The sequence below is a fragment of the Ananas comosus genome, unplaced genomic scaffold (assembly GCF_001540865.1).
Source record: "Ananas comosus cultivar F153 unplaced genomic scaffold, ASM154086v1, whole genome shotgun sequence".
NCBI lineage: Eukaryota > Viridiplantae > Streptophyta > Magnoliopsida > Poales > Bromeliaceae > Ananas > Ananas comosus.
The window spans coordinates 1-20,556 of NW_017891298.1; the positions used below are offsets into that span (position 1 = coordinate 1).

The following is a 20,556-nucleotide window of genomic DNA, read 5'->3' on the forward strand; positions in this document are numbered from 1 at the left end:
CACGTTCAATTGGTTACGAAGTGGAATAATACTATGGAGAGTTTTTGTAAAGAAAGATTTTAAAACACACAGACTTTACCGTAAAATTTTACTATATATCTATGCTATTGTAACTTTTATGTTTAGAAAATGCCATGAAGTTCTAACAGATGGAACTCAATGGTTCAGTTCTCAAAACCAATAAGATATTCCATCAATTAACAATATTAATTCTAAGTATGTTGTCAAAAACTTGAAAGTACCACCTAGTTCCGAAAACAAGGTTGTTAAATCAAACACAGCCCAGAGTTTAGGTAATAAAGTCAAAACTTTTGAATCTGAGATTCTCATTTCGAAACGTGCTCTGGTTATGCAATATTTTCTGATTTGTACCGAAGATATTATACTTATATGTTGGTGTTATGAATATGTTACCTGATTGGCGAAGCCAACGCCAATGCCGAGAAGGATGCGACCGAGGATAAGCATGAACACGCTCTCAGCTGCACCATTGATGACTGCACCCACCAAAAAGGTGATGCCTCCACCAAACATGGACCACTTCCTTCCAAACACCCTCGTCACTGTCGCTGCGAGGAACGATGCTACCAATGCGGCCAAATAAAGCGAGGATGTGAACAGAGTCAATAGCTCGCTGTCGAACTTGCAGTACTGATTCGTGCTCACATCCTCCTTCTCCTTATGGTACACGGACGGAAAGAATTTTAGCAGGAACGAATCCATCGATGTCACTCCCCCTTTTTATTGGCATTCAAAGACAAATACAAAAACATATCCCTATTAGAAACAGGGAAAACACTGAAGCATACGAAAGGACGAGAAAACATCATTTGTATGATCTCCTAAGATTACCGGAAATGCCGAGATCATAGCCGAAAATGAGACCACCGGAGGAGGCCACGAAGCAGGTGAGGAATACAAAGAGCGTCATCTTGCCTGGGTACTCCTTCCCTCCGGAAGCACTGACGACTACACCGCCCGCCATTGGCTCGGAGTATCGTATTTCCTCTAGCTTTTGTAAGATAAGAAGAGGAGCGCAACAGCAGGTTAATGGGAAGCCGAGAAGTGAAGAGAAGGAAGAGGAGGTTATGATTTTGGAAAGCGAGGCGCAAGGTGTTCCTTATATAGATGAGTTGAGGTTAATGAGGGTGAGTTGAGGTGGCACAAATTTCCATTGTAAGACAATGGCAAATGGAATAGTCAGTAAGAGCGGAAAACAGCTCTTACCGTCCTAATTATAGCCTCCAAGGGTAGTAGATTTTAGTTGGCCCTTCTTACGAAAAATGAAGAATCCAGCAACCGGGCTTTTGACTGTTATAGCTAATTTTGGCGCGGTATAATATTCTTAAACCTGTGAGAGCTTAAAATTCTAACAAAAAACTAATCCCGCCCTTGTGATATCTAAAACTGGATTATAGGTATCTATTTACACCTGTTATTGCACCGCATTTATCCTAATTTTAGACGAACAACAAATCACCTTATCTATAATCTATCTTTGGTCGTCTATCTGAACTTGATGGTCCTATCTGGTCGTCATAATCTATAGGTCATCTCCTGTCCGCTGTATTTGGGTGCTCCTCTTTTCTATGTTGAACGTTCTCTTCCATTTTTCTTAAGAAAAATAGGGGTATACATGCTGTAGATCGAGAAAAATACATGTTTAAGTGCTTCTACACTTACCTTTTACGAAACTATGTTATTTATGGAAAGTACATGTCTATAAATTCAGGAGCATCCTGCAATTCTGCATCTAACATGCTGTGGTTGAACTGGAGGATGGTAGCGCCCATACTAGGAAAAGATCATAAAAAGGAAGACAGGTGCCAAAATAAATGAGGTTCTAGGTTAATTTTCTGGTGCATGAAGCTTCACAAGATTTGCAACCTCTGCAACACTCCACATGAAATGCATTTGGAGGTTTCTTTCTTTCTGGGGCACCAGAAGTTTAGTTGTAAGAGCGTACTTGTGAATAGAATAGAGTGACGCATTACACTTGCGACGCATTATGACAAGCAAAGCAAAAAAAAATTTCAAACATACAACTCGAACTGTATAATCTAATAATAATTAAACAAGCGACCAGGATTACGTAATCGCATGAAAAGGGGGAAGGAGGAAGTGTAGGGTGCACGAGGTGGGCGAAGTCGGAGATCCAGCAAGCAGCATGGGTGTGTATCCAAAGCCATTTTTGACTCCCTCAGTGGGAAGAAGAGGACGAGTGTGAAACAACCGTTGTATTCTAAAAGGTTAAGCTGTCAGGGAATGGTGTGTTTATATAATTTTAACACTCCCCCTCACGTCTGGGCTTGAGACTTTTTAGTCGGCCCATGACGTGTGCTTGAATTAAATGGGAGAAATTTAATATGCTAAGAGTCTGACGTGACTCGAACTCAGAACCTCCTATTCTGATACTATGTGAAACAACCGTTGTACTCTAAAAACTTAAACTGTTAGAGAACGGTGTGTTTATATAATTTTATATTTAACAACGAGGAACCAAACAAGATGAAGAGGCACTGCTTTGTTGGTATTGCTTCCCGCATTCAACCCCTCTAGCTAGGGGCCGGCATGTGGTTTTGTGCGTAAATTATTTGATTTTGCCCAATAAACTTTAAAAAATCCAAATATTTAAACTGACAAACCAAAATCAAAACCAAACTAATGTTTTTTTTAATTTGGCTCAGATTTGGTATTCCACACTAGTTGTTCAATTTTAGTCATGATATTTTCAAGCCAAATGGCGGTGGACTTCAGTACAGCCCTACCTGCAACCCGGACCTACTCAAATGGCGGTGGACTTCCAACCAACTCTTTACGGTCAAATCCCTCTACAAGTTTATTGATTACGCAAGACAAAGGGACGCGACGAACCAGCAAATATGGAGACTTAAAATTCCGCTCAAGATCAAAGTACTCATCTGGGTGCTAATCCGTAAAAGACTCCTCACCGTTGACAAATTGCTCAACCGAGGGATGCAGGTAGACGAACACTGTGTCTTCTGCGCGGATCCCACGAAAACCTGTGACCACCTATTCTGCAATTGCGTCTTCGTCCGTTTCCTCTTCTGCATGGGGCCCGTACCAATCAAGGATGTGAGTGACGTTCGGGAGCTCTGGACCACTATCAAGGCGATCAAAGACATATCTAAACGATCTAAAGCCTCCACCTTTCTGGCGGCAATTTGGTTGGTAGTCTGGATGGAAAGAAACAACACTATCTTCCAATCAGCGATTCCCAACGCTACCCGAGCCCTTGAACGCACCAGACTTCTGGCGAAATCCTGGCTCGAGCTCCTCTGACCACTTAACACCACCCGCATATACAGGGTGGGTTTTCTTTTTTTAAGTAGCTTCTCCTTTATCTCCCTTTCTCTCCACTTCCTCCCTGCTTTCTTTTTTTGTGGAAGCTCTTTTCGGAGGCCCTAACTGCTTTCACACTGTACGCTTAGTTCATTTTGTTTAATGAATGAAGCAGATAGCGCGCTACCTCTTTCTCAAAAAAAAAAAGAAGATATTTTCAAGCCAAATTAGATCAGTCCAGTTTCAAATTTTCTTGTCACCAAAACCTAGCGGAACCATGCCCACCCCTACCTCTAGCTTCAGAATACCTCCAGTCTGGTTCTTCTTAAAAAGGACCACAAAGTTCAAACTTGGTATCCACACTGCACAAACATACAAAAAAGTAATAATAACAATGTGTCACGACAAACGCACAAACGGAAATGAAATGACGAACACAAGAGAAATGAAAGAACACACAGATTTACGTGGAAAACCCTTTGCAGGGAAAAAACCACGGGCGAGGGAGGAGAGAACTTCACTATCGAAAACGAAAGGGAATACAATGTTCTTTAGATTACAACCAACCACGATCACACGCCTCTAGGGCAAAAACGAAGAGAAAAAATTCATAACGGGTTTCGGATCCGATCCGTACCACGGGGGGCCCGGGCCCTCCGCTACCCACCATAGACATTCATTTTTCCTTCACAATTTAATTTCCCAATTTGGTCACACCGCGAAGCTGTCGGCGAGTCGTAAACCCGAACCTGAGTCAATAATAGATTTCGAGTCATATCTAACAAATCTCCACCTTGACGAGAAATTTTCTTTAACATGAAATAGCAACCATAACTCTCCACTTTCTCCACAAAGCCCCTAAGGGCAGTACCAATCAGCAATTAATACTAATCAAGTCTAAGCAATGCTTGAACTTGAGAGGAATAAGAGGCTTCGTCAACATGTCAGCAGGATTTTCTAAAGTGCTAATCTTTTTCACTCCAATGTCTCCTTGTGCAAGAACTTCACGAATAAAATGATACTTGATGTCAATGTGCTTCGTTCTTTCATGAAACATTTGATCATTAGTGAGATAAATAGCACTCTGACTGTCGCAAAATACTGTTAATTTCTAACTGTCTCCGTTTAATTCACCAAGTAAATCTCTTAACCAAATACCTTCCTTCACAGCCTCCGTGATCGCCATGTACTTAGCCTCCGTCGTAGATAGTGCAACAGTAGGCTGTAAACAAGCTCTTCAACTAATAGCGCATCCACCAAGTGAGAAGACATAACCAGTAAGTGATCTTCTTTTATCAAAATCTCCAGCATAATCAGAATCCACGTACCATGTCAAACCTGCATCAGATCTACCGAACTCTAAACAGGCATTAGTAGTACCTCGCAAATACCTCAAAATCTATTTTACAGCTTGCCAGTGTTGTTTTCCCGGATTTGCCATGTACCTACTCACCATGCTTACAGCATGCGCAATATCTAGTCTCGTGCAGACCATAGCATACATAATGCTACAGACTGCGCTGGCATAGGGGACTCGTTCTATGTATGCCTTCTCATCATCAGTTTTCGGAGCCAAATCAGTTGAGAGTTTAAAATGTGTAGCGAAAGGAGTACTTACAGGCTTAACATCCTTCATACAAAAGCATTCCAACACGCGCTGGATGTATCCCTTTTGAGTCAATTGTAACTTCTTTACTTTTCTGTTCCGCTGTATCTCCATACCAAGCATCTTTTTCACTGCACCTAAATCTTTAACATCAAATTCAAACTTCAACTGATTTTTTAGGTCATTAACATCAGCCATATTCTTAGCAGTAATCAACATATCGTCCACATAAAGAAGCAAATAGATAAAAGAGCCATCAATTAATTTCTTTATGTAAACATAACTATCAAAATTGCTTCTATTAAAATCATGGCTAATCATAAATGAATCAAACCTCTTGTACTATTGCCGTGGAGATTGCTTTAACCCATACAAAGATTTCTTCAATTTGCAAACGTGGTCTTCTTTTCCTTCAACCACGAATCCTTCGAGCTGCTGCATATAAATCTCCTCCTCCAACTCGCCATGTAAGAAAGCCGTCTTCACGTCTAGTTGCTCAAGTTCTAAGTCATTCATGGCAACCAATCCAAGTAGGACTCTGATGGATGTATGCTTTACCACTGGTGAGAAAACATCGTTGAAGTCGACACCCGGAATTTGACTGTATCCTTTTGCAACCAAACGGGCCTTATATCTGATACTCTCAACTCCTGGTGTGCCTTCCTTCTTCTTGTACACCCATTTGCAACGAACTGCTTTCTTTTCCTTTGGAAGCTTTACTAGATCCCAAATCTGATTCTTATGAAGAGATTACATCTCTTCCTCCATAGCGAGCAACCACTTCGTAGATTCATTACATGAAACTGCCTCTGTATATATGCACGGCTCCTCAGACGCATCTGTCTCTTGAGCAGTCATAAATGCATAAGCCACCAAATTCGTTTCTTCATATCTCTGCGGTGGTCTAATCTCCCTTCTCGGTCGATCTCTGGCTATCGAATATGTGTCTGTCTGTGGTGGCGCCTGTGGTTCTGTAGGAGCAGAATCGCCTGAAGTGGTACCTGGTGCTGGAGTGATCTGATTTTTAGAGTGAATTTGAAACTCCACCTCAACAGTTTTCTTCGATCTATTTGCATATGCATCTGCACCTGTATCACAAGAAACACGCGACTCCTCCTTTCGGCGAAACATAGCAGTTTCGTTAAACTTGACATCACTGCTAATAATAATTTTCTTATCTTCAGGACACCACAAACGATTTCAGGACACCACAAACGAAAACCTTTAGTACCAGAAGCATAACCCAAAAACTTGCATTCTTTAGATCTAGGTTTTAATTTTTCTTGACTAACATGTGCATATACAGGACATTCGAAATTTTTAAATCAGAATAATTAGGAGGGTGGCCAGACCATATATTTTCTGGAGTTTTCAAATCAATGGAAGTCGACGGAGACCAGTTCACCAAATAGCAAGCTGTAGATGTAGCTTCTGCTCAAAACTCCTCGCCAAATCCTGCATTCGAGAGTAGACATCTTGTCTTCTCCATCAATGTTCTGTTCATACGTTCTGCCACGTCATTTTGCTGCGGTGTGTAGACAACTGTGCGATGTCTCTCAATTCCTTCTTCTTTACAGAATTCATTGATTCTCCTGAACAAAACTCCAATCCATTTTCAGTACGAAGGCGCTTAATTTGCTTTCCAGTCTGCTTCTCAATCAAAGTCTTCCACTGCTGGAAGGTCTTGAATACATCGCTTTTCTGGAATAAGAAAAATGTCCAAGCCTTCCTGGAGTAGTCATATATGAAGGTCAACATATATCTCGCTCCACCTTCAGAGGGCACCGGTGCTGGCCCCCAAAGATCTGAATGGATGTAATCAAGAGTTTCCTTGGTTCTGTGGATTGCCTTCGTAAAACTGACCATTTTCTGCTTTCCAAATACACAGTGTTTACAGAATTCCAGACTTCCTGTATTTTGGCCACAAAGAAGTCCTCGCTTGCTCAGAACCATCAATCATCTTTCGCTTATATGTCCCAACCTCACATGCCATAATTTTGTGACATCTGAATCGGGCATAGATGAAGAGGAAACCGCAGCTCCACCTGTCACAGTCGAACCTTGCAGCACATACAGTTTTCCTTCTTGTCTTCGACCGTTCATCACAACGATAGCTCCTTTAACAACTTTCAGAATTTTATTTTCACCAGTGAATTTATATCCTTTAGCGTCTAGGGTACTCAAAGAGATTAAATTTCTCTTTAATTGTGGAACATATCTGACGTCGGTGAGCGTTCTGACTACTCCGTCAAACATCTTAATGTTCACCGATCCTCGTCCAACAACTTTGCAGGATGCATCATTCCCCATCAAAACAACTCCACCATTAACAGCTTCAAAAGTGGAAAACAATTCCCTGTTGGGACACATGTGGAATGAGCACCCAGAATCTAGAATCCACTCTATGCTAGATCTGGATTTATCATCGCAGACCAGCAGGACATTCCCATCGCTACTATAATCTTCTGCTACACTGGCTTCAGCAGATTTCGAGCTATCCTTTCCTTTTCGATCATTCTTTCCTTCGGTTTGTTCCTTCCTTTTCAATTTAAAACAGTCCGCCTTAATGTGGCCCTTCTTCTTACAGTAATTGCAGATTAAATTCTTATGCCTGGATTTAGATCTAGCCTTTTCTTTACTGTCACTATAATTTCTCTGCCTGGATCTTCCTCTCGTAAATAGACCCTCTGCCTGACTTTCAGTGGTACCACTCATCTCCTTATCGATCCTCTCTTTCAAGAGGAGCGCAGTTGAGACATCTTCCAAAGAGATGGTATCACGTCCATAAAGCATAGTATCTCTAAAATTTCTATACGAAGACAGTAGAGAATATAAAAGCAGTAACGCTAAATCTTCATCATCATATTTAACTTCCATCATCTTCAGATCAGTAATAATTTCTTAAACTCATCAAGATGGGTCTTAATGCTCTTACCTTCTGTCAGACGGTGAGAATATAACTTCTGCTTCAGATGGAGTTTGTTGGTGAGACTTTTCGTCATGCATAACGACTCCAATTTCAGCCATAAGCTCGCAGCGTTCTTCTCCTTGATGACATGTTGTAAGATCTCATTTGAAAGGTGAAGTTGGATCTGCGTAAGGGCCTTTCGGTTCATCTCTCCTTCTCCGCCATACTGAGGGACGAAGACATCTTCTTCTTCCCGAGCAGCGCATCTTCTAGGTCCATCTGAGCCGCGCATCTTCACTTGCCATAACGTAAAACATGTGTCCTGGTCGAGTAAAGGGAGGTCGTATTTCATGGACGCCATTGATGAAGAGAACCCTAATCGATGAGCCTGGTTCTGATACCAGTTTGTCACGACAAACGCACAAACGGAAACGAAATGACGAACACAAAATTATCAAACCACAAGCAAAAATGAAAGAATACACAGATTTACGTGGAAAATCCTTTGCAGGAAAAAAACCACGGGCGAGGGAGGAGAGAACTTCACTATCGAAAACGAAAGGGAATACAATGTTCTTCAGATTACAACCAACCACGATCACACGTCTCTAGGGCAAAAACGAAGAGAAAAAAATTCATAACGGGTTTCGCATTCGATCCGTACCGTGGGGGACCCGAGCCCTCCGCTACCCACCACAGACATTCATTTTCCCTTCACAATTTAATTTCCCAATTTGGTCGCATCGCGAAGCTGTCGGTGAGTCGTAAACCCGAACCTGAGTCGATAATAGATTTCGAGTCATATCTAACACAATGAGAAGTCTATTTTTCTCAAGAGCCCTTCAAAACACGGTGACAATCAAGAAAGTGCAACTATATATGCTATTACCCACAATTAAGAAGCAACACCAGAAGTATAACTTGGTAGTGGATGATATATTACAACACGCAGTTTGGCTTTGCCTACTGCGCATCCAAATTAATCTATCAAAATACAAACCGGAGCCGTCATACACATCTCTTCAACAAATAGATTTTTTTTTTTTTTACAAAAGGCAAAATGTGATTAAAAATTGGAATGATATCATATTACAATAAATCCAAAACAGGCAAAATAAAAATGAAAAAAAGAAAAGAAACATAACATAGTACAAAAAATCATATGGAACGCTCCAAGTTTCATATAGACATAGTCATGGGCAGAATCTTCTGTGTAGTTGCAGCCTAATCTCCCGGGAAGTCATTTGTTCAGTCTCTTCGGGCGCAATGAAAGGCAATGAGATCTCTCTGATCATCAGATCACCACAGAAGGGGCACTCGCTCACCACCGCATCATCCAACTGCGACCTTAGTTGCCATGAGTTAAGACAAACAGTGAGAACATGATGGGATATTAACTCCACATGATACAATTACAGGTGCAATGACGCATCATGGTTTTGTAAATTTTATTGATACTGACCTTATTGATAGAGATCGTGCTTTTGACAGGCTCATCGTGCCCGCTAACACCTGAACCTTTTTGTGCCTTTGAGACAAGCAAACTAAGCTGCTTCTGAAGGTTTAGAATATATTCAGCCTAAAACAACAAGAGTAATGCTTCTATACTCTTTTTTTTTTCGTTACCGTTCATTCACTCCCATTCAACGTTTGAGATTTAATTTTCTTAAAATTGTGACCTGCAATAGCAGGTCACTTCGGGAGAGATATCGGTTACCAGGTATTTCGAAAAAGGATATTTTTATCTTTTAATATATGAGCAATTTAATTTTTTTATCTCTAATATATTATTAACATTTTTATTCTCTCTTTTTTTCTTTTTTTTCTCTCTATCTTTTCTCTCATATTTTGGCATTTCATATAAAAAAAGTTTCAAATTATTTGGTAACAAGAACGTGAGATTATTTTGTGGGCCAACTATGGATTTTGTCGATATTCATCTTGAATCCGACCCGAATCATATATAAAATTTAATATTATATTCAAATTTATATTTTGAAAATTTAAATTTAACATAAAATATTTTGAAATATGGTAAAGAGAAATAATTGTTTCGGGTTCCAGTCTTCGGGTTTGGGTTCGATTTTGGGTTTCGGAATTGGTCAAGTTTCGGGTTTAGATATGGATTTTTGAAATCCGTCGTGTTCAGAAATAGGTTTTGCGATTGTTAGTCGGGTTCGAATTCAAATTCCTAACCCTTTTTTCTAAATAGTAATCCTATTTTTTTTAATTTTTATATTTAAAATTATGTTTAAAATATTTATTAGCTCTAATAGTTAAATGTTATTCTGTTGAAAATGTTTATTATTTTAACGGTTCCAGATTGTTCTTAATCTTATTCAGTTTAATAGGTTGAAATCAGATCTTTGATAAAATAGTTTAAAGTCTGATCGGTCAAATTAATCGGTTCAATATGGTTTTTAAATCATTGATACTAATTTAATTAAAATGAATAATAAAAGTTAAGAAGCTAATTGTAAACCAAAAGGTAACAAACTAAAATTTTAAAAATCAACTAAATTTTTTGAATTATACCCTATATTTCAATATGGATTTATTTGAATTATACCCTATATTTCTTATCAATTATCCGCATTAAATTTTTTAAATAGTGATAAAGAATTAATATCTAAATTGGAAAAATTCTTAAATTTTTTTAAACATATTAAATATGTTGAATTTAGATATTTGCCCACATTCAATTTTTAAAAATTAGTAATATAAAATTAATGTCTAAGATGAATTCATAATTTTGTTAAACATATAAAATATGTTAAATTTACATATTTACCAACATTACAATTTTTTTAAAATAATGATACAAAATTAATGTCTAAGTAGAACAATTCTAAGTTTTTTTAACATATTAAATACATTTAATTTATAATTTTTTTTACCTACATTCAAATTTTTTTAAATAAGTGATACAAAATTAATGTCTAAACAATAGGAATTTAAAATTTTCTTAAACATATTAAGTATGTTGAATTAAAATATTTATGAATATTACAAATTTTTTAAATAGTAATACAAAATTCGTCTAACTTAAATTTTAATTTTTTAATTTTAAATATTTAATATGTAATATTTAAATTCAATCTATTTAGAAATAGAACTATTTCTAAAATTCCTATAATTTAAATTAATGCCTAAATTTTAGAATCACTAAAATTTCTAAAGTAAATGCGTAAATTAATACCTAATTAATGCCTAAATTAGGGTAATCAATCAATTTTCCAAATTAGTGCAAATTAATGCATAAATTTAGGATATCAATTAAAAGTTTCTTTAAATATTGTATAGTTTAATTACCAAAATAACCTCGCACGATGTAATCCTTTTACCGGCTAATTACATCTTTACTCTCTATTAATCAACGGCTAAAATCTATTTTATTTTTTGATAATAAAGTACCGAGTTATTTCTCAAACAGAATTTGGATTAGATCATTGTGATTATTGTTTCCACTTCTACTACCGTGTAGTGATGTGATACAACTAAACAAAATAACATATTATTAAAAAAACACGGATTCAAACAAGATTAAAAACAAGCAGTCTAGATGGCCATATGTGCGTTGCATAAAACTAAGAAAATAAAAACTAAATATCCTATCAGGGAGAAATATGCACAAGGCACGACAATATTTGTGAGGAACTGAAACTGTGTCATGACAAAGTGATAAACACTGAAACTGTGTCATGACAAAGTAATAAGAAACAAGAAGCCACATGAAAATTTAACAGAAATTGACTAGAGGGAACTGATTCTTGTAAATGCCTCATCAAATATCATAACCGATAACAAGTTGCAGTCTCATTCATTTCAAACCAATTTGAGCGCGTCGGCCGATCACGCACCGAACGTGCTAGTTTTCTTGCCAACATGGATATCATCGTCGGAGATGAACTTGCCCCAGAACCAATGCTTCTTCCATGCGAGAACCATCTCTTCAATTGGCACGTTCTTGGTCTCCGGCAGGAATAAGCCGATGAAGATGGTCATGACAAGCACCCAACCGCCGAAGAAGTAGAAGAGGCCGAACTTCAAGCGGCAGAGCAAGGTGAGGAACGCCTGTCCAATTATGAAGGTGAAGAACATGTTCACCGACACGTTAATGCTTTGGCCGGCGGATCGGATTTCGAGGGGGAAGATCTCGCTGGGGACCAGCCAGCCGAGGGGGCCCCACGACCACGCGAAGCCGGCTACGTACACGCAGATGAAGAGCACCACACAGCTCGCATATCCCCTGGATAGATTGGCACCAACACCGCTTGTCCCGAATTGGAATCCAATCAAGGTCCCCACAACGATCTGTACACAATTAAAGGAGGTGATTAAACATTAGAAGAATAGGAATGGTAACGGCTACTTATGCGATTTTGATCTGCTAATGTAAGAGTTGATCCTAAAAGCATTTCCATCTAGCAAAAACAGTCACTAGCACAAAACTATATACAATGTTATCTACATATATGAATCATGGACGATTGCTGCAGGCCAATTCGTCGCTGCATGTGATCACCGAAGTGTCAAAGACAAAATACAACCTTATATATCTAGTATACTATTTTTTTTTGGTGGCGGAGGAAAAAAAAAAAAAAAAAAAAAGTTATCACGCACAACCTTATGTTTGTTGACCAGCCAACAACAAAATTTCATACCTGGCATATGAGCATTTGGGTGCCACCCTGTAAGAAGAGTGCCCTGCGGCCGACTCTGTCGACAGTGGCTATAGAGACAAAGGTAGCAAACATGTTGACGAGGCCTGTAATAACAGCGGACATGAGTGCGGCATCGTCTTCGAAGCCAATGGTCTTGAAGAGAACGGGAGCATAGAACATGATCACATTGATCCCGGTAAGCTGCTGGAAGAAAGGAATGAGAATAGCCATAGTGAGTGCCGGCCTGTACTTTTTCTCCAATATGTTCTTCCACGGGTGCTTGATGGTCTTTGACTCCTCACTTGCGGCCACAAGGTCATCATACTCCTCTTGAACGTCGTCGGTGCCACGGATCTTCGAGAGCATTGATCTCGCCTGTTCGGCATGCCCTCGCTCGATGAGCGAGTTTGGGGTGTCGGGGAGGAGAAGAGCGCCGAGGGCAATGACGACGGCAGGGACCGCGGCGAGTCCTAAGCTGACGCGCCAGCCCCAACCTCCGGCGATCTTCGCAGTTGCATAGTTGATGAGGTTGGCGGCCAAAATTCCGATCGTGATCATAAGTTGGAAGCCAATGTTGAGCATCCCGCGGAGTTTCGGCGGAGCCATCTCAGAGAGGTATAGCGGCACAGACTGCACGTTCAATTGGTTACGAAGTGGAATAATACTATGGAGAGTTTTTGTAAAGAAAGATTTTAAAACACACGGACTTTACCGTAAAATGTTACTATATATCTATGCTATTGTAACTTTTATGTTTAGAAAATGCCATGAAGTTCTAACAGATGGAACTCAATGGTTCAGTTCTCAAAACCAATAAGATATTCCATCAATTAACAATATTAATTCTAAGTATGCTGTCAAAAACTTGAAAGTACCACCAAGTTCCGAAAACAAAGTTGTTAAATCAAACACAACCCAGAGTTTAGGTAATAAAGTCAAAACTTTTGAAGAATCTGAGATTCTCATTTCGAAACGCGCTCTGGTTATGCAATATCTTCTGACTTGTACCGAAGATATTATACTTATATGTTGGTGTTATGAATATGTTACCTGATTGGCGAAGCCAACGCCAATGCCGAGAAGGATGCGACCGAGGATAAGCATGAACACGCTCTCAGCTGCACCATTGATGACTGCACCCACCAAAAAGGTGATGCCTCCACCAAACATGGACCACTTCCTTCCAAACACCCTCGTCACTGTCGCTGCGCAGAACGATGCTACCAATGCGGCCAAGTAAAGCGAGGATGTGAACAGAGTCAATAGCTCGCTGTCGAACTTGCAGTACTGATTCGTGCTCACATCCTCCTTCTCCTTATGGTACACGGACGGAAAGAATTTTAGCAGGAACGAATCCATCGATGTCACTCCCCCTTTTTATTGGCATTCAAAGACAAATACAAAAACATATCCCTATTAGAAACAGGGAAAACACTGAAGCATACGAAAGGACGAGAAAACATCATTTGTATGATCTCCTAAGATTACCGGAAATGCCGAGATCATAGCCGAAAATGAGACCACCGGAGGAGGCCACGAAGCAGGTGAGGAATACAAAGAGCGTCATCTTGCCTGGGTACTCCTTCCCTCCGGAAGCACTGACGACTACACCGCCCGCCATTGGCTCGGAGTATCGTATTTCCTCTAGCTTTTGTAAGATAAGAAGAGGAGCGCAACAGCAGGTTAATGGGAAGCCGAGAAGTGAAGAGAAGGAAGAGGAGGTTATGATTTTGGAAAGCGAGGCGCAAGGTGTTCCTTATATAGATGAGTTGAGGTTAATGAGGGTGAGTTGAGGTGGCACAAATTTCCATTGTAAGACAATGGCAAATGGAATAGTCAGTAAGAGCGGAAAACAGCTCTTACCGTCCTAATTATAGCCTCCAAGGGTAGTAGATTTTAGTTGGCCCCTCTTACGAAAAATGAAGAATCCAGCAACCGGGCTTTTGACTGTTATAGCTAATTTTGGCGCGGTATAATATTCTTAAACCTGTGAGAGCTTAAAATTCTAACAAAAAACTAATCCCGCCCTTGTGATATCTAAAACTGGATTATAGGTATCTATTTACACCTGTTTTTGCACCGCATTTATCCTAATGTTTGATGAACAACAAATCACCTTATCTATAATCTATCTTTAGTCATCTATCTGAACTAGATGGTCCTATCTGGTCATCACAATCTATAGGTCATCTCCTTTCCGCTGTATTTAGGTGCTCCTCTTTTCTATGTTGAACGTTTTCTTCCATTTTTCTTAAGAAAAATAGGAGTATACAAGCTGGAGATAGTGAAAAATACATCTTTAAGTGCTTCTACACTCACCTTTTACGAAACTATGTTATTTATGAGAATTACATGTCTATAAATTCAGGAGCATCCTACAATTCTGCATCTAACATGCTGTAGTTGAACTGGAGGATGGTAGCGCCAATACTAGGAAAAGATCATAAAAAGGAAGACAGGTGCCAAAATAAATGAGGTTCTCGGTTAATTTTCTGGTGCATGAAGCTTCACGCGATTTGACACCTCTGCAACACTCCACATGAAATGCATTTGGAGGTTTCATTCTGGGGCATCAGCATTTCAGTTGTAAGAGCGTACTTTTGAAGAGAATAGAGCGACGCATTATACTTGCGACGCATTCTGACAATCAGAGAAAAAAAAAAAAAAAAAAACAACCAAACATACAAACTTGAACTGTATAATCTAATAATAAACAAGCGACCAAGATTACATAACCGCATGAAAAGGGGGAAGGAGGAAGTGGAGGGTGCACGACGTGGGCGAAGTCGAAGATCCAGCAAGCAGCGTGGGTGTGTATCCAAAGCCATTTTCGCCTCCCTCAGCGGGAAGAAGAGAACCGAGGAACCGAACAAGATGAAGAGGCACTGCTTTTGTTTGTATTACTTCCGGACTTTTTTCAAAAATAACCCTGTGAAAGTTCGTATTTGCCAAACTAATCCCGTGAAATTTTTATTTGTAAAACTAACTCTCCTTTCGCCACGTGGGCGCCACGTCAGGAATTTTTCAAAAAGGCGGTGAATCGTTCACCGTCTTTGTAATTTGTTGTAAAAGCGGTGAATGGTTCACCGTCTTTAGAAGACGGTAAACCATTCACCGCCTTTAGTGCAAAATTTTTCTTTCCGTCCTTTTCCCTTTCCGCTCTCTCAAGTCCGCCTTTTCTATGCCCTCGAGAAGACGGGGAACGATTCACCGTCTTATCAAGGACACCATATTATGGACTTGAAAAGATTTGCGCAGTGTATAGATTTGTACTAAAGACGGTGAATGGTTCACCGTCTTATGAAGACGGTGAACCATTCGCCGCCTTCACAAAATATCAAAGACGGTGAACGATTCACCGTCTTTTTGAGGAATCCCTGACGTGGCGCCCACGTGGCGAGAGAGGGTTAGTTTCACAAATAAAAATTTCACAAGGTTAGTTTGATAAATACGAAATTTTACAGGATCATTTTCGAAAAAAGTCCTTACTTCCCGCATTCAAACCCCTCTAGCTAGGGGACGGCACTTGCGGTTTTGTACGTAAATTATTTGATTTTACCAATAAACTTAAAAAAATCCAAATATTTAAACTGACAAACCAAAATCAAAACCAAACTAATTTTTTTCTAATTTGGCTCAGATTTGGTATTCCACACTAGTTGTTCAATTTTAGTCATGATATTTTCAAGCCAAATTAGATCGGTCCAGTTTCAAATTTTCTTGTCACCAAAACCTAACGGAACAATGCCCACCCCTACCTCTAGCTTCAGAATATCTCCAGTCCGGTTCTTGTTCTTAAAAAGGACCACAAAGTTCAAACTAGGTATCCACACTGCACAAACACACAAAAAAGTAATAATAGCAATGAGAAGTCTATTTTTCTCAATAGTCTTTCAATACACGGTGATATCAAGAAAGTGCAACTATATATGCTATTACCCAGAATTAAGAAGCAACACCAGAAGTACAATTTGGTAGTGGATGATATATTACAACACGCAGTTGGGCTTTGCCTACTGCGCATCCAAATTAATCTATGAAAATACAAACCGGAGTCGTCATACACATCTCTTCAACAAATAGATTTCTTTTCTTTTTTTTAAGAAAGGCAAAATGTGATTAAAAATTGGAATGGTATCATATTACAATAAATCCAAAACAGGCGAAATGAAAATGAAGAAAAGAAAAGAAACATAGTCATAGTACAAAAAATCATATGGAACGCTCCGAGTTTCATATAGACATAGTCATGGGCAAAATCTTCTGCGCAGAAAAAACTTGCGGCCTGATCTCCCAGGAAGTCATTTGTTCAGCCTCTTCGGGCGCGATGAAAGGCAATGAGATCTCCCTGATCATCAGATCACCACAGAAGGGGCACTCGCTCGCCACTGCATCATCCAACTGTGACCTTAGCTGCCATGAGTTAAGACAAACAGTGAGAACATGATGGGGTATTAGCTCCACATGATACAATTACAGGTGCAATGATGCATCATGGTTTTGTAAATTATATTGATACTGACCTTATCAATAGAGGTCGTGCTTGTGACAGGCTCATCGTGCCCGCTAACACCTGAGCCTTTTTGTGCCTTTGAGACAAGCAAACTAAGCTGCTTCTGAAGGTTTAGAATATATTCAGCCTAAAACAACAATTTGGATTAGATCATTGTGATCATTGTTTCCACTTCTACTACCGTGTAGTGATGTGATACAACTAAACAAAATAACATATTATTAAAAAAACTTGGATTCAAACAAGATTAAAAACAAGCAGTGTAGATGGCCATATGTGCGTTGCATAAAACTAAGACATTAAAAACTAAATATCCTATCAGGGAGAAATATGCAATTGGCACGACAATATTTATGAGGAACTGAAACTGTGTCATGACAAAGCGATAAACACAAACAAGAAACAAGAGAGCCACTTGAAAATTTAACAGAGATTGACTAGAGGGAACTGATTCTTGTAAATGCCTCCAGCCCTCCAGAGATAGATCCCATGTGCATGGCATTGTCTTTTTATTGGAAATGCACAACCAACAAATGACAAGTGAGCAGCGGAACTTCTTTTTTTTTTTTCTAAAATCTAGATACTATCTCACAATTCTGTGGTAAAATACAGTACATGATTAAATTTGTAACTTACTTGACTTTGGCTTGCGCATCGAGTAACATGAGCTATTAAGCATTGTGCATGAAAGGCATGACCACAAGGAAATATATAGAACGGCGCCATAGATGCCATTGATGTATAACCTCTTCCAATCTGTTGCAATGCTCCAGCAGTTAATATTTTGCGCTTGCAAACCTGTTAAGTCAGTAGGAGGAAAATAAGACATTATAACAAAAAAAAGTTGCAATATATGTCTCTGTATTGTGGTGAATGAAGAAGGTTAACTTGCTTGACTAGATTAAGAGGAAAAAAAAAAATCATTCAATAAAATTATAGAGAAGGAAAGAAGGGGGAGAACCAGTCCCTTTATTATATAATCTAGGGGAAAATGTATAAATAGTCCATCTACTATCACCCTGTTGCGCCTTGTTCCCTGAACTTCTAATGCGAACACTTAGTGCCTAAAACATCAAAAAACACAGCTAATTTAATGACAATTTTACCCTTCTACCCTAAATGACTTGCACATTTTGCTCTACTTCAAACATGGTTAAAGGTCAATTTACAATAAAAGTTTGACGTATTTTACCAATCAAAGACTATAAGTGCAATATATATGAAAGTTCAGGGATGAAAGTGTTCATTTGAAAGTACAAGGACCAAGTTACAATATGGCGATAGTACAGCAACCACCAATGCATTTTAGTCCTAAAAGCTACTACAATGTAGTCCTTCCATGCTTCACCAGAATAGAATAGTACAACAATCGACTAGGCCAGAACAGAAATTTGGGAGGCCACAAATATGTAATTTAAATTAAGAAGACAAGTTCAAGACTACGTTCTCTGTTTTCTTTTTCTTTTCTTTTTTCAATCAACCAAAATAAAATGAACGTTGCTACTATTAAGTTCTCGAAAATGAAAAACCTAAAGACCCAATTTAAAACTCAACCAACAGGATATCAATATTGAATGATGATATATTGTGTTAATTGAACACGATGCTGCACATGTTAAGTACCTTTTAGAATATAGGTCCTAGAAAGCAGGAAAAAAAATCAGAATAAACATTAATGGACCAGTACCCCACATTCTTCTTCACGATCAATAACAGCATATCTCTGAGCCAATGCACTGATATCACTCCTAATGTTATCAGCTCCACGTGTGGCATCGTTCATCTCCTGTTTCAGTTTTTCAATCTGATTGTTGTAGTCTTTCAGTGATTTACAGATCTCCTCCTACATTAAAAAAAAAAAAAAAAACCTCTGCTAAGCCCTTGCAAATAAAAGAAGTTCATATCTCAGTAACCATACTAGAATGGAAATTGAACTGCAGCAAAATCTGACCATGAGCTTACAAGAAAAAAAAATGAAATAAACTTTGAGGAATATCAAACTTTATGAGACTAGAAAGGCTAAATTACATAAAATCTCCCTGTCAATATTCGTTTTTTCACTTTTTCCCCTGTCATTCAAAAATCTACATTTTACCCCCTTGAAAAATGAAAAATGTTCACAAGAGAGTACGGTGTCACAAAATGACCAAATTACCCAATATTGCTCATTCCGGTAGCAGAGGAGGGCGAGGCCGTGTGTCTAGACATGGACAGAGAGGTGGAAGAGGGCGAGGTCGCGGAGGGCATGTGTGTGGGCATAGATGAGGGTTTCAAGGGTATTTTGGGTATAAAAAATAAAATATAAATGGAACCCTAATGAAAAACTGACGACAGTGGCCGAAGTGAACATTTTTCATTTTTCAAGGGGATAAAGTGTAGATTTTTTAATGACGGAGAAAAAGTGAAAAAGCAGGTATTGAAAGAGGGTTTTCTGTAATTTAGCCGACTAACAATTATAAAACACATTGTCAAGTATGATTAAATAGACTTAAAATATTTCTAGGAATCACTCAATTGGTTCGAGCTGAAAAAAACCATCATATCATTACTTCCATGGACGTGAATTTGTAATATCCTTCTTCTCCAAAGAATATTCACCATAAAATTATGATGCCCTTAAGCAATTGAAACATGCAATCTTTGTGATTTGGCAAAACCAAACAACAAGCAGAGCAAATTTCTTCTATTGCATTTACAGAATTCAATGATAGAATAACTCTTAAATTCTTTATTTAATGTCTATTTACTCGTGATTATGGTTTTGATTCAAGAAAGGTCATTCCTTCAGTCATACATGAAAATGTGAGATTCTATAACAAGCATAATCCCAATCAACTTGCAAAGCATTACTAGCTCAATTGAATGCCTCGATCAAGTAACACCTTAAGGCCTCCAACCTCATCACATCCAGAAGACAAACCCAGTCAATAAAAGAAAGTGTGCTGAGAAAAGAATGAGCCTTTAAACTGGCAGATTACCTACACAGATTTAAAAGCTTTGACTCTAAAAAATAAAATTATGCAATCTGACTTTCCAACAAGAGCCAATCATAATGATAAAAATAATGAATGAAATTTAACAAAGAGATCATACTTTGAAGTCATCAATTAGCACAAAGTCTGGAAAGAATGGCAGGATGTCCTCAATCTTCAGAAGGTCTCCAGTCTCTGCTAGAAACGCAATAGCTTTCCTTATATTCTCCCTCTTAACGCCTTTCTCTTGCTCAATGACATGTTTTGCGACCATAAGCCATAGTTTTTTCCTTTGGTCTTCATCATCTTCAACCTTGTCTGCTTCTGCCTTGGCAAGTTCTGGGTCTACCTAGCAAAAATAACTTCTAATTCATTGTAATAAAATTGAGAACATGCTGTTGAAATAATTACTTAAATCCGGAAATACAAATTGAATCATAAAAGGAAATTATAAAAAAAACACTACCTTAAGCATCTGCTAATACACTTGCAACAAGCAGCATAAAATGTGTGCAAGACAATTTAATGATGTAAAGGCCTAAAATTGGTGAGGCATCAATACTGTATATTCCAAAACATAACAACAACTA

General features: G+C 38.7%; 3 protein-coding genes across 3 annotated transcripts; all 3 read right to left on the reverse strand.

The window, feature by feature from the left end:
• Window positions 1-414: 414 nt before the first annotated feature.
• Window positions 415-1,202, reverse strand: LOC109704816 (sugar carrier protein C-like; the record flags this gene model as incomplete). Its single annotated transcript, XM_020225605.1, has 2 exons — window positions 853-1,202; window positions 415-737 (listed from the first exon to the last, which is right to left on the reverse strand). Coding segments are annotated over exons 1-2 (456 nt in total), but the record flags the coding sequence as incomplete, so codon positions are not given.
• Window positions 1,203-11,317: 10,115 nt separating this feature from the next.
• Window positions 11,318-14,737, reverse strand: LOC109704817 (sugar carrier protein C-like). The gene is made up of 4 exons (XM_020225606.1): window positions 13,970-14,737; window positions 13,532-13,854; window positions 12,482-13,111; window positions 11,318-12,131 (listed from the first exon to the last, which is right to left on the reverse strand). Exons 1-4 carry the CDS (start codon window positions 14,100-14,102, stop codon window positions 11,670-11,672), a joined length of 1,548 nt encoding a protein of 515 aa, XP_020081195.1. The 5' UTR covers window positions 14,103-14,737; the 3' UTR covers window positions 11,318-11,669.
• Window positions 14,738-16,426: 1,689 nt separating this feature from the next.
• Window positions 16,427-20,335, reverse strand: LOC109704818 (vacuolar protein sorting-associated protein 18 homolog). The gene is made up of 5 exons (XM_020225607.1): window positions 20,088-20,335; window positions 18,682-18,837; window positions 17,631-17,792; window positions 17,005-17,121; window positions 16,427-16,894 (listed from the first exon to the last, which is right to left on the reverse strand). Exons 1-5 carry the CDS (start codon window positions 20,238-20,240, stop codon window positions 16,715-16,717), a joined length of 768 nt encoding a protein of 255 aa, XP_020081196.1. The 5' UTR covers window positions 20,241-20,335; the 3' UTR covers window positions 16,427-16,714.
• Between the last annotated feature and the right edge of the window lie 221 nt (window positions 20,336-20,556).